The sequence below is a fragment of the Apostichopus japonicus genome, chromosome 5 (assembly GCF_037975245.1).
Source record: "Apostichopus japonicus isolate 1M-3 chromosome 5, ASM3797524v1, whole genome shotgun sequence".
NCBI classification, from domain to species: Eukaryota; Metazoa; Echinodermata; class Holothuroidea; order Aspidochirotida; family Stichopodidae; genus Apostichopus; species Apostichopus japonicus.
Window position 1 is genome coordinate 19252441 of NC_092565.1, and position 18882 is coordinate 19271322.

At 36.6% G+C, this 18882-nt stretch overlaps 1 protein-coding gene across 4 annotated transcripts in view; it reads right to left on the reverse strand.

The window, feature by feature from the left end:
• LOC139967949 (peroxisome proliferator-activated receptor alpha-like) overlaps positions 1-18882 on the reverse strand; it is a 64288-nt gene that overhangs the window by 9742 nt on the left and 35664 nt on the right. For all 4 annotated transcript variants that reach the window (XM_071972185.1, XM_071972183.1, XM_071972186.1 and 1 more), the window contains 5 exons: positions 10236-10348; positions 9287-9437; positions 5885-6102; positions 3518-3670; positions 818-1052 (listed from right to left, as the gene is read on the reverse strand). In XM_071972185.1, the coding sequence (XP_071828286.1) occupies positions 818-1052; positions 3518-3670; positions 5885-6102; positions 9287-9437; positions 10236-10348 (870 nt within the window). The remainder of the gene's footprint in view (positions 1-817; positions 1053-3517; positions 3671-5884; positions 6103-9286; positions 9438-10235; positions 10349-18882) is intronic.

The window sequence follows — 18882 nt, forward strand, 5'->3', positions numbered from 1 at the left end:
TCACATTACTGGCAAATCACTTCAGAGTATTTAAAATGTTGTTTGTAGTCATGTCATGGTAATAATAAGCTGAAATGGGACACAAGTATTGGAACTGAGTTTACAAAGTGATTTAGATAATAGTGTGCATAGTTAAGTGTATAAGTGATGTGCTGAAATAATATATCCCATAACTGGCCCAAACTGTGAAATGCCCATGCCCACAAGAAAGTTGCCTAGTGATGGCACATTAATTGAAAGGTGCGATCCCACTAAAGCAGTGCCTCTCAAGGTTACAGATCCAGTCTGCTTTCCTTGTGTAAAGACAAATATACATGTCAACCTAGGGCAGAAATCCCCCTTCCTCCTACCCGTAAGAGTCCAAGGTGAGTGAACCATAGGTGACAGCAGACTGAAACATAAAGGATCGGGCTTGAGATAGGGGGGCCATTGATTCATTGATTAGATATTGATTAGTTATTGTGTAATTACAATACAATAGAGTCCAAAACAATAAAGTTATAAAGAAACGGTGCGGTTACAAGATTAATTTAGTGTGAGATCTTGTGAAAGGAAGCACCCTTAAAAAAAGAACCCAAGGGGTAATTTCTAGTAGAGTTCCCCCCCCCCCAAAATTTTTTTTTTTAAAGTAGGAACAGAAGAGTTAAAAGGTAATCACGTTAGCAAAGATATGTCAGTATTAATTAATTGGCAATTAACATATTTCATTTCCTTATGGTAAGAAAGAAAAAACTTTTAACCCTCATTGCTTATACTGACAATAGCGCACTAACAAGAAAAAAAAACACCTTTACCCTGAATAATTAGATCGACTTACCAGGAGCAGCCAAAGCTAGGACCGAGAAGAGAGCCAATTCTCTTTCGTTGATGTTTAACTTCTTAATTTTTTCAAAGAATTTGACCTTATCCTTCAGGTAGACGAGGTCTAAATCTTGCATGATCTGTTTCTTAATATAAACGCCCTCTAGTGGGAACCACATGGCATCTGCGATGTACCTCGACGAAGTAGCGATCATGGCGATCTCGAAAGCAGCATCTCGAAGCAGACAAACCTTCCAAAGACAAAAATTGAAAATGTGATCACAATAAATTTCTTTCATTTTCTTCCCCCCTTCAACTTCCTCACCCTGACCTAAACAAATCACTTAACTGACAGAAGTACATTACTTACCACTATTGTTGAATACATATTCATTTCTGAGGAAAAGGATGCACTTTCAATCAAAGGAAAAACTGCATGTCCCAGTTGCAAGAAGCTTGCAAAGCTTGAGTCTGTTTTGGTGAAATTAATATTTAAGGGGCATATAATGATGGGGAAAGCATTTAAAGGATTGGTTCAGTTGTCATTCATGTTTATGTTATATGAAAGAGGACAATAAAAGAAACACAATGGTGAAAAAAACTGTTCAAATATCTTTTTCGGTTAAAGAAATATTCAAGTGTAAAGTTTTATCAGATTGTGTAGAAACTGCTGAAATCTGACTAGCTGTGATGTCACATCCTCACATTCCTGAAAAGTCTTTGTTTTTTTCTCTAAATATTTTGTGAGATTTCATGACTTTCAACCAAAAGATATGTCAGGAGATCTCATATTTGTCAAAGGAAGTATTTGAGATTAAACATCTGAAGAATTTTTTATTACATTATTTTCAAATGTGTTAAAAGTATGAACTATCTGGCTAAGTAAAGCCAAATGAATGACAACAGGGGACAATTATCTGAATCTGTCTTCCAGTTTGGTTCTGATACCACAAAAATCATTCATTCATGTAAAGGATGATCATATTCTTTCACTGCATCTGAACTTTGACCATGCCTCAAATTCAGGAGACTGACAGCTAAATGCCAATATTCTTAACATGTAAGGATTCAAGGCAATATAAACAACAACAGTTTGACAAGGAAAACATCAAGCCTTTGGAAAACTTTGATGACATGTTGACATCACACACCATCTACTATCGTTTATCTCAAATGGTCTGAGAGGTTCTACCTGGCACTACCCAGGCTATCTTCCAAACAGATTTACAAACAAGATACTGACATAGGGAGTGACCATACTGTGGAATATTCTACAACACTGTATATCAATTTCAAAGGTTATAAATTTTTTGTTTACGTGCGAGTAAATCAACAACGACAAACAAGGAATGCAAAGTTATATGACAAAATTTGACAAGAATAAAGAAATCATTGACCAGAATGAGATTACAGCATTACCTGGTAATCTTTGGGTCACTAGTCTGAATCCCATTATCATTCAAACAAAACTTTACAATTTATATCATTTTTTGTTTATTATAATTTACTAGAAAAAAATAATGTCTTATGCATAAAACTACATCACAAGTATAACAAGTTTGCCCATTTTTCATACCAGTGTGCTATGTAATACCAGATAAATTGTTGCCCGGAAATTATATCACGTCCCCTGAACTTGTCGAACTGACTGCCACCAGACTATTATATGCTAGTAAGTCAGATAATGGTCACTCGTGTTAAAACGTCCAAGCATTTACTGCCACCCTTGGGACAATTGCCCCTTCTCTTAAGTTATCTAAATTGACAATTCTTGTAATTCTGTGTATAAATTTGGAGACCCAGAACCTCAACCAGAGCAGTTCTGAGAAAAATTTTGCATTAATTTGATTATATGCTCAACCTGGGTGAGGGCAACACTGATCAACTTAGGCCGGATTGTCTTGATATATAGATTCGTAACTACCTGCATCGCCCACCATGAACCACATGACCTCTGATCACAGAAAATATTTATATAGGGTAACTTTCAGTTTAACCCTCTACTTGATCTCAAATAACCTTTGGCTTCAAAGAAATACATTAGGCAACCCTCCACTAGTATTAATTGGGTTTTAATCTCTATGAGTGGGATACTAACAAGCCAACGAGGAGTCCTTGAGCTATTGTTTCGACCATTCACTTGACTTGTTTCTGGCATTTCGGTAATTTAGTACCGTGTGCTGGGCTGGATCAAGTTCTCAATTTTCATATGCAATTGGATTTCGTATAAAGAGCTCGTATGCTGGAGTATGGTTTCTCTTAACAGGAGAGACATTATTACAAGATATGTGACGTTAGTATGTTAACGTATGTTGAGGTGCTGTATCATGCATGCACCAGTTTTCATGCCTGTTTTCCTTTCATTTCCTATCTCGTATTTGAGCACAATGGGAGCGATAAAATTACTGGAAACTAAAAGGGAAACCTCAACAAAGAACACACAAAAATACAAAGAGAAAAGGAGGCATAAAAATGATGAGGCTTTGCTAACTACAGATCCAAATCACTATGGGGAGGAAAATTATTTATCCAACGGCCTTAAGGCCATATGATCTCAGACAGTTCTCCATAACAACCAATGTGCAATGGATAGGATATAAGCAAAGTCAAATTACCTATGTCTAATCCCAAATCCCCAAACCCCTAGTCTACCTCACCCAAACATCATTTCTTTAGCCTCCATTCACTCCAAGAAAGTCACATTTGCAATCTTTACCTGGTCATTAAGGTCTAGGTTTCGAAACTCGGCCAGTTTCTTTGCAAATTTGGCTAATCCTTCGACTACCGCGAGCAATGATTCTGTGCAGTATTTTGCAATGTCCTTGGCTTCTGTTAGTTCCTGCATTGGTTTTGTATCTTCGATGTTTTCCTTTAACGAAAAATTATGTGAAACAGCAGTTACGTCGGTGATTTGAAGGGGGAAACTAAAAATGTATGTATAAATTAGAATAAGTAGCATTGATTTTCTGAGTCTGCAAAGGATGCATAATTTGTGGAAAAATTTGTATAGAAAAGGACTATCCCATCCTCATCCCCTTTTCCTACCCTTCCCCCCCACCCCCACATACAGTTACATACTTTTAATTGCAAATCTTGCAAATTTCAGCTTTTTGTTATTTTCCTCAACCTGTTTTCCAAAATAAGATAAAACAGTAAACAGCATAAAACACTAGTGTGTACAGGAATACAAATATTCTTAATGCATGTCAATTTTTTTTTTTTTTAAGTACAAGACTAAATGACATTAATACCAGTTTTACATCCATCATCTATGTTAAGACTTGGTATGTGTGTTCTTACATCAGTTTTCCGTATTGTTTAATGACAAGTGCCTTCCTTGCAAGGTCATATCTAATTCATCATGGCTAGTTGATTGATGCTCTAGCATTTTCAAAACTCTGCAAAAACTTTCCACTGATATGAACATATACCAATCAACCCCAAAAAGTTGGCATCTATAGCCCATTGTCTTAATCTGTCCATATAATCACAAATTTGCCAAAATAAAAAACCACTCTGTAAGATCAACAAACATGTGACTACATTGTTCTCATTTTCTCATAACAGACATGGTTACGTAGTTCTTGTCAATAATTTGTAAGTTTTGTCACTTTTAGGACACAAAGTAATTCCACTGTCAAAGTAAAAATTTGGCTTGCAGCAAGTCCCAAACAGTGCTTCTAATAGAAGAAATGGTTGTTTTATAATACTAGTACTACATGCATAGGCGTAGGAGCCCAATTTGATTTGGGGGGGCTGTAACGACTTGCCCGAAAAATACAACCAAAATGTTTCACGCGCTTTACGCGCGTTCAACATGTTAGTTTGCATATCATATTCGTGTGCATCGCATGCCAATAACATACAATCATTTTCCGACATAGTACCCTTCCATATTGGTTACAATTATTGGGAAGTCGTTACAAAAATAATGATCCTAACAATATCAATTTAATGTTGTAAAACACATTGCAAATTATTTTTCTTTCAGTAGGTACCCGAGAAATTCTCAGCATATTGCCCGAATTTTCACAAAAATATAAATTGGTTGGGGGCTGCAGCCCCAGCCCCCCCTCCCGCCTCCTAAGCCTACATGTAGCCTACACAGTGATATAGTATTATATATAGTACTGCATGTGGCTTACACAGACTCTGTCTATTGGGAGGACGTAAACAATACTACCTCAAAAGGTTTCTCTTCCATAAGATTTCCCACTTTCATGGTGTAAATCACTTCACAGCCAACTGAATGTTCATATAACCTTTCTGTCTGGTAGGTTAACAGATTTTATGTTTTTTTCTGTCTCCCTTAGCTTAACAAACATCGCATATATCCCGCCTATATACTGGTATATATGCCACACTGTTGTAAACACATTGTACAATAACAGCTCAATGAGCTCTGAGTGCAGTTGAAGATTTTTGACTTATCATCAGGTGGTTGTTATTACAGATTCTGATTTGCTATTTAATATCAATAGCAGGAGTGCAAATTTAATGGAGGAAAGAATTGACTTTTGCAACTTAATAACCGTCCTTAGACTGCGAAACCCTTTCGTTTGTTCAAAGCATACTAAAGGAAAGTTATGTACCAAAATTTAATGAACTGAATATTACGTGGTGATTCTGTTTTGACACTTTGCAATATTAATACTTATAATATGGAGATAACTGTGAAGGTGACGTTACCACAATAGTGGCAAGAGTCTAAAAAGAGGTTGGGGGGGGGGTTGGGGAGGGTTGGGGGAGTGAGGAAGGTTCTGTAACGGTAGTAAAACCTGAAACTAAAAATGTTTTTAGTCTCCTACAGCCTTCCACCACCCTCTCCCCTTCCTTCCCTGACAAATTTGGTGGGCAATATTGTACATATAACATAGATAGGTTACAAACTATGATCAACTATGTAATTCCTGTACATAAGAAGGAAGGAAGTAGTGAAACTTGAAGTTATCAACCAGATACAGCCTTCGACAAAGGAGATGCCTGAATGAGCTGTGTCTGTATTGATTCAACTTCAAGAAAACATTTCATTACCAACTCTCTTTCTATGAAATTGTTAACAGTGACCAACGCAAAGACTCACCTGTCCATCCTCGGTCTTCACCCTGTACGTAGATTTAGCGTGAGGTAAGAGTGTAAATTTCTCCTTAAATATATCGGAAAAAGCCTCGTGTACCCTGTCTGTGAGTTCTCTGAGTTCAGCTCTGTGTTTATCTTCTTCTGTGGCGTCGTTCTCTTCCTCTCTAATCTCTTCAAGGAGTCGAATTCTCTCCTCTCGTGGCATACGGCCGAATCTTGAGGCTGCCAATGTCAACAAAATTAGGACGGAATTGACAAAGATTTAATAGATGACGGATACCTTACAACGAATTAAATAAATGAGCTGAAAATACTGACTATAATTACTGAGATAATCTGTATAAAACCACATACATGGTATTATTAGATATGTATGAGAGGAAAATGCAAGAATTCAACTCTTTATCCCAGTCCAAACTTTACCAAATGACAAGCTTAAGTGTCGCCTCACAAACCCAACATTCTCACACTGCTGTCCCCTAGGGATATCTGGTAACTGTTTTAGCACTGTCACTTATGGTCAACCACAGCACCTGTGCTATGGTACCCACAACAGGCCAAACAAGCAATGGGAAAAGCCCAGGAATTATGGAAATCCCAGCCCCAAAAATCACCCAAACTGGAAAAGCATACTTATCAGGATGATAACAAAACTTTTCATAGATGATTATGGCTTAAAAAGAAATAACTATTACCAAGAATGACGATAGGTAAAGAAAAATTAGTTCAGTTAAGAAAATGCAACTGAACACTTTGAGTGGTAGAAGGGAGGCAGCTGGGTGACCAGTTGCCAAGGATGTGTACATATATATATTTATACATAAATACATATATATATAGAGCTAACATGTTATCAGAAGGAACAGCAAGAGTGCTAAAGTTGTGAGGAAAAGGTAAGTGAGGACACAAAGTGCATGTGTAAAAGTGGAATGCTTTCTTTTAAACCTAGGCCTACATCTCATTTTCATACAAAAAATTTCTGGTTCATAATGTGTTCGGTTCTATTCATGACAGTGTTGGAAAGGCTATAATATACTTGGTTTTACAATGGTGCATTATCAATGAACTGATAACCAATTGGAACTGGATTAAATGGTGCCCTTTACATTGGTCACATAGAAGCAGACCCAACCATAAACATTAGCTCATATGGTAGAGATGTTTATGACAACGACAACGAATAAAAACTCCCTAAAATAGTCAAGAAAACTCTTCTTCTTTTTAGGAGATGCAGTGGCTTAAGAGTGATGTCTGGGAGCTGCCATTTTACCATTGAAGTGTGATGTCATAGTGCCATAACGTACAGAAATCTCTCGTATTCTAAATCTAGTTTACCTTTTGCTAATTCCTTGTCACATTTTCATGGTGAAAATAAACAGTATTGTTACTGACATCCATGCCAGTACAAAGTAATGTTAATTATTAAACTTTATCATTCTGGAAAAAAAAAACTTTTGCAAAAGAAAATAAACAAAGTACTTACAGAAATGAAGGAAAACATTGAAAATTTAAGCACTAGCCGTTCTGTCATGTCATGTTTAGACTTGCTCAAGTCTTTGACCTAATCACATGACGGAACACTTAAAACTAATCTCCTAAATTGAAAGTTGGAAACAGATCATATCTTAGCAGTTTGGAGAACTTATCCCTCATGATTAATGGACGAGCATGCCTATCGCCAGGGTAATAGTGACGATGGTTCGGTTTTCTTCTGTCTCCTTTAAGTTTGCCCAGGTTTATAAACGTCAGAGAAAACCCTAAAACCTAACACACGCACAACACAGTAGAACATACCCAACCCTAACAACACTAGAACATACAGGGAAACATACAAACTTGGCATACCAATGTTCCAATTGTGCATAATCATGATATTAATTAACTCATCAGTAACTTCTATTCTTTCCTGGCTGATAACGAGTGTCATTGTCATGTAAAACCTGTTGATAGCTAATACTTGTTTCCTTAATAGTGTGTGATCAATTATTATTCTACGCCTATACTGATAAAACAGCAAACACCTCATGCATAGCTTAATCAGCTGCAAACGCAGTAAAACCCACTCTGCTTGACTAATAAGTACACACATGCCTAATTAATTCTCCACTGATTCTATCAATCTATTTCAACAAAGTTAAAATTAAAATACAAATAAATATAAGCTTTGTATTGTTTATCTTGCGATTGGTTTTCAAATCCTTTTGTCACCTCTGAGATATTAATCACGGGTTAAGGGAATTGAAACGGTTACACTTTGATTAAACCTCAATATCATGCGACCTCTATCATGTGAGAATGTGACCAGCTTGAATAAAAACCAATATGCCAAATTTGCCATGAACCAGGAAAAACTAACTTCAAGCTCCCCTATCTTCATGAATGAATCCTTCCACATACAAAACATGCATAGGTATACACAGAAAAACGCTAAACATAGATCAACATAGTCCATTAATAGATATTGAAACGGGGTATCAAAAACTCCCATTGAAAGTAATTTACTTTTATATCTGTTTCTCAGCATAAATATTTACATGAAATGAGGACAAGAGTAGAACCAATAAAGCACAAAATATTTTTTTTTATTGAATCAAAAACTTTTTATCACTGATATATTATCCCATTTACAAGGCAGCTGATTAGCTTACATTGTCCATTTTGCATTATGAATATTCATAAATGTGTTTCGAGCATTTGAATGTGTGTTTGTTTGAGCTTTCATATTTGCAAACTACATCCATGTCAACTACTTATGAGCTATATACACCAGACTTGTAGTGTCCAGAGTATGAGTACAATGGTCAGTGTATGAGTACAATGTTCAGCATATGAGTACAAAGCCCAAAGTACAAGTATGAGTACAAGAAGTTTGCAAATTTGGGATACAAGTACAAGTTTGAGTACAAAGTCACTATAGTAGGAGAACAAGTACAAAGCACAAAGTACCAGTAGGAATACATTAAACTTGCAAACTTGGAGTACTTAAAAGAGTTTTGAGTAGGAGTACAAATTCCTGAGTACCAGTACATGTACGGAAAAGCTTTACTCGGGTACGAATAAGAACTCGGGTACTTCAAGTCTGATATGCACTTTATCAATGTAAAAATCTCCAGATGTACAACAATCATGGCACTCAAACTTTATGATATCAACTAGACACACATATATTCTACATCCAATCACAAAACATAGATGTAAACAAAATCCATGTGAGCACGCATATGCTGACCCCCTCCCCCCTACACCCCCATGTACGCTTAAATCATACATTTTCATGACACCCAAAGACAACAAATTTTGTTGTAGATGTGTCTCATGTGCACTGTATCTTTATTGATCCGGTTAGGTGTAGCTTTCAGTACTAAACTAGTGTTAGGCTACTAACTAGTGTTAGGGTATGACTTACCATCATGTGACATGCCAACCATCAGACACTTTTGAAACCTGCAATACTGGCATTTGTTCCTAGTTGTGACATTTATCTTACATGGCTCTGTCTGCAGATACGGGCAAGGTTTGTAGGTCAGCTTCATGCGGTAAGTCCTTCGGAAGAAACCCTGTTACGAATAGAGAATAAGTTATAGCTATTACACAAAATGAAAGCAGCATTACACATAAAATAATAGACAGTATACAAAGTTTGGGATGAATATAACGACTTCCACTACAGTTTACACCAACACTTGTCGGGACGATAGATATTTGATCCAAATTTTTAATTCTAAAAGAAGAAAGTATTAAAGTGTTTTATTTCTGCAAATTGTTCAGCTCCTTTGAAACTACAATATTATAAGGTAAACCACAAAAAAAGTCTTTGTAATTGATTTTTTAAACTTACTTTTTGATTTGTACAAGAAAAACAAAAGAAATACAAGATCAAAATTCCACGATGATCGATCATTAGTAATAACTTTGCAAAAAGTACTCTAAGTTTGAATTAGCCAATCAGAAACCTCCTCTAGATATTTAGTTAGCCAATCGAACCTGGCGATTTTTCTTGCACTACAAGGGTTGAACACACAAAATATCACCTACAGGAGGATTTTTGTTGGTTGGATATGTAGATTGCAATAGCATTTTTAATCAATCCTTCCAAAAGATATATCAAAACTGTTCCATTTCATTCTATTGACCACTATCCGGGGTATTTGATGCAAGAACTACAGAAATTGATGGAAATCTTACGTGATGATGGAAGAACAATATGCTTGAGTTTATTTCCACCAAATATTAATGGTACAATCGCGTATATACAAATAAATACAAAAGGGGCGAAGAGGACTGAAGGAGAAAGGCTTTTTTACGAGCAGGCCCACCGTCAAACATAATCATAAAAGACCCACAATGCATCTCACCTTACAACCCTCGCAGGAATGAACTCCGTAGTGAAAACCGGATGCCTTGTCACCACAGACTCTACACTTCATCGGAAGATCAATGTGATCGGGATATTTGCTGTTATTAGACCCTGAAATAACAACAGGAAAAAAAAAGTAAACAAATATTAAAATAGCTTTTCCCTATGTCTCAGATTGCCCAAACCTGATAAGTTAACCAAAGTTTATGTGTATTACTCCTTGTACGTTCATTTGTTTGTACGTTCGTCCATTTGTCCGTTCCTTCTTTCGTTCATTCTTTCTTACTTTCCTTTTTTCTTTTCTTACAAAGGTTGGCATAAATGTGAGCAGCTAGAACAGCGTTCATCAATGAATATGGCCTCTTCAAGTTCAATCTGATATGCAAAATATCCAGCTTATGAAATAACTCCAAAGCAATTAATTTTTTATTTCAAATTTTTGACTCGCTGTTTTTCGAGACACTTTTTAAGTTTTGGTCTTCTTAAAGGGACTTGTAATCATCAATTCAAGAAACCCTTCCAGAGCAGTACACGTGAAGAAAGGTAAAAAGACAAACTTTATGAACGAAACTATTTTTAGTACATGATGGCATATTCTATCAATAACTTCCACACTATATTAAATGTCATAAAGTTATCAATAGCCCTATCCCACCTATAAATAGGGTAGACTTTGAACAAGCAGACAAGTTGTTTCTGCCAAATTTGAAAGGTTTACATACTTTTACGACAGAGAGCCCTTCAAAATGAGTGCCCATTTGACGAGTTTATATGAGACGCATTTAAATATTGTTTGAATTGGGGCTCAATCATCCCGTTTTATAATGTACAAGGGTTACCGGTTGTACTCACTACGGATATGACGAAGCTGCCTCGAAAAGAAATAAACCCGGGCAAGCCACGTAGAAAGTATCAGATTTAATTTTTTGCTACCAGGCCAATGATAGTTTATGCCAAGCTAAATCCAAGTCTTGGTCAGGACAACAGGACTTGGTCAGGACAACACCTTTATGTTCAGGTTGATGTTATCTTATAGCAGGAGCAGTTATCATGCATAATCCATTGAAACTGTCCGACCAATTATGTTGTGTTTATGCCTTATTCCCACTAAATGTCTTGATAGCACATTGTGATAATAAAGATGAGGCCTAGGAGAGGGGGAGGGAGAAGGGGAAATTACAAGGTCCAAATACTAGTTGTTATATTGGTAAAAAATGTAGTTTCTTCATGAAGTAAAATGGCTGAAATCTCACATAAATGTGTCAATATCACATTATTTCTCAGAGTTAAACTTTGTAGCTAATGAGCACGGTCCATTCCGAGAGTGGTTCCGAGAGTGGTTCACTGTCAGGACAGGGGACTGGGGAGAGCAGGGATAGGAGAGCGGGAGGGAAAAAAAGGGGGGAGGAAGGAGAATGGATATATGGGAAATGTTGGAATCAAAATTTACTCAGAGTCTTTACATCCTTTCACTCTTAAATTACTTACAATAAACATTAATTGAAATCGTTAACAAAGGGACGATTAAGAGAAGCGAGTGAAAATGAAGGGGAATGAGAGAGAGGCATCAAGCTTGGTGGCACCTACTCTATTTTAGAGGTCGAAATGGTACCCTCAGTTTCAGATAAACCAGGAAAGAAATGATGAAAAGTGCACATTATCCAATATCTATTAAAAACGTACTTTCTTAACGATAGAAAAGTTGGATAATAAATTCTGGAGCTAGTTCCAGACAACCTCGGACCATGAAATTACTGCAGTTAATTTCTACCCAACCGCAGAGTTCTAGAATCATTTTTGAAAGGTAACCTTCAAAATTTAAAACATTTTGTGGCATCTGTAATATCCCAATCTGACTATTTGACCTGCTTTTTTTTTTTCCTTCGACAATTGCAAGAATTTTTAGTACCACCATATAACCGTCTTCCTGCTACCAAAGTTCTTTTTTGTTGACTTTCATTTGACTGACTTTACATAGCCCTTATCGAACGAATAGAGCGCTATTTGATGGAATAGACACACAGATGTGTATCTTTGGTAATCATATTATAATATTTCCTTGCTTATCCTTAGTAAAACAACTTTTGGAGAAGATTTATTGAATATGCCTCAACTGTTATCTGTGGTTCGTGACTACTGTACAATTTCTTGGTAAACATCTTTGCTTACCTAGTCCTGACCTTTGCTCATAACTTTTGCAACTGGCACCACTCATTACACCTATGAATTTGACCTGGGATAAGCCTTTTAATAGATTGGGACTGGCTCCTAAAAAGTTGTTAAAATTTAGTGGACATGTCTGGGTACTAGGGTAAACGTACTTCGGTGGTGATGATACAACACAATCTTTTACCTTAGGATGCCGGCTCATATCAAGTGCGGGTAAAGGGGTTAGATAGCGTTCATTTGATATCGTTACCACGGTGACAATGATAAACAATAGCAATCTATTTATACGTGCAATGAGTGTATGACATACTTTATATTGCTCTGATCATTGGTTGGTTCAACAAATATTTGGTGCATTCATGTGCAAAGTACACAGTTAATTATTATACAAACTGACGGGGACAAAATGCAAAGGCGAACAAGATGTTAGGCTTCAGGTTAGTATATGAAAACCCTGTACACTAGGTAACAAAGGTTTAAAGAATGCACGCACAGTAAAAAAGGAGTTTACGTTTGACTAGGTTTTATCAACAACATGACATGTGCCATAAAGATAATTGTCAAGCAGCATGTTATTGTGAATAATCTTACTCTTGCAGTTATTTTTTTTTAGGGGTGGGGTGGGGGGGGATAGTTTCAAATTCCCTCAAGACGTGAAATGCAAAATATTCAACCTCATCATCCCTGCTGCCGGTAGTGTGCAAAAAGGGGAGGGGCCATGGGACACCATGCCAGTTATTATAAAAGGTTACCCATAAAAGCTTGAATTTATGCTGACAGGATTCGCAAACTATTTACCCATGAAAGAGTAATTGTTCAGTTGAGGATGAACTATTGAACAAGTGATGTCACCAGCCTTCCTAACACCCTCCCGTCCTCATAAACCTCCCCTCCTCACTCCCTTCCCTTAACTCTCTCCTCCTCGCAACCTTCCCTTAACCCTCCCCTCCTCACACCAGTATCTTAACCCTCCCCTCCTCACACCAGTATCTTAACCCTCCCCTTCTCACACTCTTCCCTAAACCCTTCATTCCTCACACCTTTCTCTTAACCCTCCCCTCCTCCTCACACTCTTCCCTAAACCTCCCTCCTCCTTCCTTTGTTCATGTCTTACTTCTCCCAAACTACTGCAGCTTACAATATCAACTAATTAAATGTTGTCATAATGAATTCTGATGTGTTGGTACGTGAATTAAATGTAATCATACATGTATGATGTACAGATACTGTAACACAGAATTCATAAGATATTATATATGTGCAACAGATTTCCACAGAAGATCAAAATCCCAGACAAACTGACTGAATGTAATCACAACTAACAACAAAAAATTATTGCAGACATCATATGCACCATTGGTAATTAGCCTAAAAACAGAACCAAAACAAATTAGAAAGTCCATTTTTTGGTTGAATAGAAATACTATTTCCTTCTGTGACTTACATATTACAAAGAAACTCAAAAATTTATTCAAATCAATTTTGCTGTTGCCAGATGTATTCACAAATGTATCACCAAACTTGTCAAAAAAAAATTTTAAAAAATTAATTTCTTTGCCATGCAAAATGCTATGAGGATGAGGCTTTGACCTAACGATTTAGAAAATATCAAGCATTTGTTATACTTCACACACTAGAAGTCAAGAATATCTCTCTGTAAGCTAAAACAGAGGCTAGGATATGATGGGTTTTTCATTTTATATAACATACTTATTGCCACTTACAGGATAAATAACAATATGTTGCTACCCTGTAAGCACTTAGCAGCTTAGGCTAACTTCCACAGATTGACATAATTATCTTCCAACAGGACAAAGTTTTCACAGTTTTATGTTGTGATTATAGAAATGAACAGTAATCTGAACAGCTATAACCGAGTTCAGTCGGTAAAAGAAAATGGCTGCTGACTTCATTTGCTGACATTCCATTCAGATATCAACAATATTATTTAATCACACTATTCTACATGAGTAAATACTTCATGAATGTTTTGTTGATAAAAAATAATCATCAAAATAATTGATTAACAAAATGAGAGAGACAGAGAAACAAAGAAAAAGATAAAAGCAAAAATTATGCCCCACATCTCTCTTAGACTGAAACTCCATCCAGATAGACAAACATGCATTGGGATGCTGATATGTGACATAGCAAGTTAATTGTCAATATCATACAAATATATACCATGCTGTTTTATCATAGAATACACAAGATGCAGACACAGTTAAACAAATAAATCTCCATTTTATAGAGTTCACGCAAACTAATTTTCCTACAGTGGCTGTTTTCAAAACAAACTTTGCCGAGAGAGAAAAATATCACTTATATAGCTGGAGCAGCTCTACCATGCCTTCCCACTTACCCTCCTTCATCCAAAAGTTTCCCTTCCCCTATTCCTTTACCTCCCCTTCTCTGTCCCTTCTCTGTCCCTTCTGTTACTTTGGTGTGCATTCCATTTCTGTTCCTTCCCTTTTGCTTTCCCTCTCTTTTTCTCCTTCCCTTCTCCTTTCCCTAAGTTTCCCTTCTCCTTAGGTCCCATTCTCCTTAGTTCCCCTTCTCCTTAGTGTCCGTTCCCCTCAGTTCCCCTGTGGTCCCATCAGTACCCCTCCCCCTTAGTTCCCCTTCTCCTTAGGTCTCCTTAGTGTCCCTTCCCCTCCATTTTCCTCCCTCCCTTAGTTCCCTTCCCCCTTAGTTCCCCTTCTACTTAGTTCCCCTTCTCCTTGTGTCCTTCCCCCCTTAGGTTCCCCCCTTCTCCTAGTTTCCCTTCTCCTTCGATCTCTTTCCCCTCAGTTCCCCTCCCACTTAGTTCCCCTCCCCCCTGAGTTCCCCTTCTCCTAAGTTCGCATTCCCCCTAGTGCCCCTTCCCCTTCCCCTTAGTGTCCCTTCTCCTCCTTAGTGTTCCTTCTCCTTCCCCATAGTGTCCCTTTTCCTTCCCCATAACAAGGATTAAGTTACTGTTCAAATTGTGTACAGCAGTTTTGAAGGCTGTGAATTGTGTCTCTCATAAAATACTATGTGTTCCTGTGTACAATCCTGTCATCCATCTTTGGACTAATATACAGCAATTTGACCATTTTGCATAGCATTCTCCAATACCGAATAAATTATTCCCAGCATTCCATTTCATGAACGAGCCAAGGATACAGAAATGCTAATGACATGTTACATTCGCATCTTTTGTACGAGAGACCGTAATTACCAGTAGCGGAGCCAAAATAACAACGGTTTTCCACTTAAGTGTTTGCACAGGTGAACTGAAGTCTCCTGCAGTGTGACCTTTGACATAAGTATTTCAGGTTTTTTATCATATATCCGCGATTCATTATGATAAACCAAATGACTGTGTCTGACAAGTACAAGTAGAGAGATCGAGATCCAGTCCATTAATTAATTATGTTACTATAGCAATGTAAACATTTGTATTTGTGATACAAGATATTATAGGATAAAGTGTTTTAAGAAGTGCTTTTCAGCTTTTCAATGCTACCAATTTGCCGTTTAGAAGGAACACTATTCTTCCATGTCGTAAGACAAATGGAAGAGGATCAGTGGTATATGTATGGTAAATTTACAGTGAATGCAGAACACAAAACAGAGAAAAGTAAACACCAGAGCCATGTCAAACTATCAGACTGTACAGCAAACTATGTATGATTTACTGTAAAAGCCAAGAGCACTATATTGCATGAAACTTTCTTATGCAGATCTTTTGCAACTCCAGACAATCCCACATCTAGTGATATATGTTATATTATGTTATATGATATTTTGTTATTCTATGTTATGTTATGATATATTTTGTTATGCTGTCATTTTTATGCTATATTTTGTTATGGTATGTTATGTTATGATATATTTGTTATGCTATATTTTGTTATGCTATGTTATCTTATGCTATATTTTGTTATTCTATGTTATGTTATGATATATTTTGTTATGCTATGTTATCTTATGCTATATTTTGTTATGCTATGTCATCTTATGATATATTTTGTTATGCTATGTCATCTTATGCTATATTTTATTATGCTATGTCATCTTATGATATATTTTGTTATGCTATGTTATCTTATGATATATTTTGTTATGCTATGTAATCCAATGATATATTTTGTTATGGTTTGTTATGTTAGGTGATGTAAGTGAGGAATGAGAGAATAGGTATAATAATGGCCGCTCTTGCAGGGGCTTCCTACAATCCTCTTGGACGTGTGAGACACATCACCTGGCTAACATCTAACATCATTTCATAGGCACTGAAAGTTACACCATCCAACCCATTCACCTGCCCCCCCCCCCCCCCCCTCTAATATCAACTCATACAAATGATCAACAACATGTAGGAACATACTTCCCTTGGATTTGGAGAAGGTAAAATTAAGGCACTGTTCACTTCATATACAAAACAAACAACTTCTCGTATGCTGGGTAAAAACTGCATGGAAGACTTTTATGGCTTTCCACAGGTTTGGCTTACCTCACTGAAGTACACATTCATGTAACTAAGGAGGATGATTTATCACTCTGGCATTTAGAATTTGCTTAGGCAGCTGAGACAATAAATGATTTATGTTTAATATTTTATAGCAATATTAAGTTTCTCTGAACAACAATTTGAAACTTTCCCATTAAAATTAAATTATTCTACTAAATATAATCAGTGGGGTCCACTAGTTATTTCCACCTACTATACAGAGCATCAAAATTTGTTGAATGAATAGATTAAACCAGAGTGAAGACCCTCCCACTGTTTACTTGCCTTGATAGTATATGCAGAACAAGCTTTCAAATAGTTTATTTATTCTCTACTTAGTTGAAGGATAATAACACAAAAACTGTCAACAAGATAATTATTAGTGACCCAATTGCTCTGGAGCAGGGATGGGCAACCTTTTTGAATGAATGGGCCAGATATAAGGAGTGAAAATTTACTGCGCCGCACCTAACCAACGACCTGCTGTTGATTTCAAACCTTTGATTTCGAGGACTTTCAAGCAATAGATGTGTGTTCTTAATCTGTATTCACAAAAACATAATGTCAATACAGTACAGTTGATAATTTATGGGGATAATAGGCCTACCTGACAGCATCATTAGTGTCGATAAATTCTAAGCAGCTAGCTTGTTTTTTGTGATGATGTAAAATAGACTGATTTTTTTCTTTTTCTTGAGACATCTCACGGATCGCAAAAAAAAACCCTGGCGGGCCGCATGTGGCCCACGGGCCATAGGTTGCCCACCCCAGCTCTAAAGGAACCAGTTTACTTCCTAGAGATTTTGTCAAATTGGTCAGAATTGGTTAACACATGAAGCCTGCCACCAGATTGGACATCCCATTTTCACCAGTAAGAAACTAAATTGTGACAATTTCTGTCAATACATCTATAGATTGACCTGTTGTTAAGGTCAAGTGGTGAAAATTTATAAACTGACTTCAGCTTACTGTCTGTATTTAATGGTCTGAAGGAAATCACCATTTAATGGTACTTTGCAGCTATATCTTTGACCTCTCGGCCAGCTGAAAGTAAGGAGGGATTTTGTTAGTTCCATCATCTGTTACCAGTTTTGAATACTTTGATCTGCTGAAATTGAGGACAGCAATCAACGAGACCATCAATGCCCTAGAATTAGTACCTGCTGCGACGATGATCAACTCACTCTCTCTTTGTGCACTAAACTTATCTTCCATTAATCACACAATTCAACTACTAATATATGATTTCATTGACTTTTAACTGACATAAATAAATCTTGCAATTTCATTATAATTCTCGAACAACATTTCCTTCGAAAATTATTGATACTTTCCAAAACACATTTGTACATCCCTGAAACCCTCGGCATTCTCACGTTTCGAGGAATCTAATCGAAGATATGAAAGGAATTATTAAAGGATCGTCTTCGCTTAAAAACGTTACAGTTCTCAAGAAGAAGCTTGACTTTGTGTATATCTCCTTCTACAAAACAGGATTGGTGATCAAAGCAACAACCATCATTGAAAGAATAGGGAGACATTTCTCTGTCACTCTGCAAAACTTTATTACATATTGAATATTATAACAGTAAGTGAAGCTATACCCTTAAACAGTACTTCTTCTAATCCTGTAATATTGTTGATATTTGTTTAAAATATCAAGCATCATTAACGAAACCGTTCAACGATCAATTAAAGCCAAATTAAAGTATGATTTTATTGGCGATTATGACTGTCATAAATTGTCTTGATGACTCCCCGTTGAAGTATTCTATTTACCTACAGTACGATATTGCCAAGGACTGAGTACCACCATGGCATATCTCTACGGGTTTTATTGCATGTGTGATATCGTACTAAATGGTAAGGCAAAGAAAACTCTGAATGGGTCCAGTTTATTTTTACATTCTAAATGATTTAACAATATTTGATAGACAAAGATACAGTGTGCAACTTTTCAGATGACTTTTGGATCAACTTTGGCCAAGTTTAACTGCTGTTG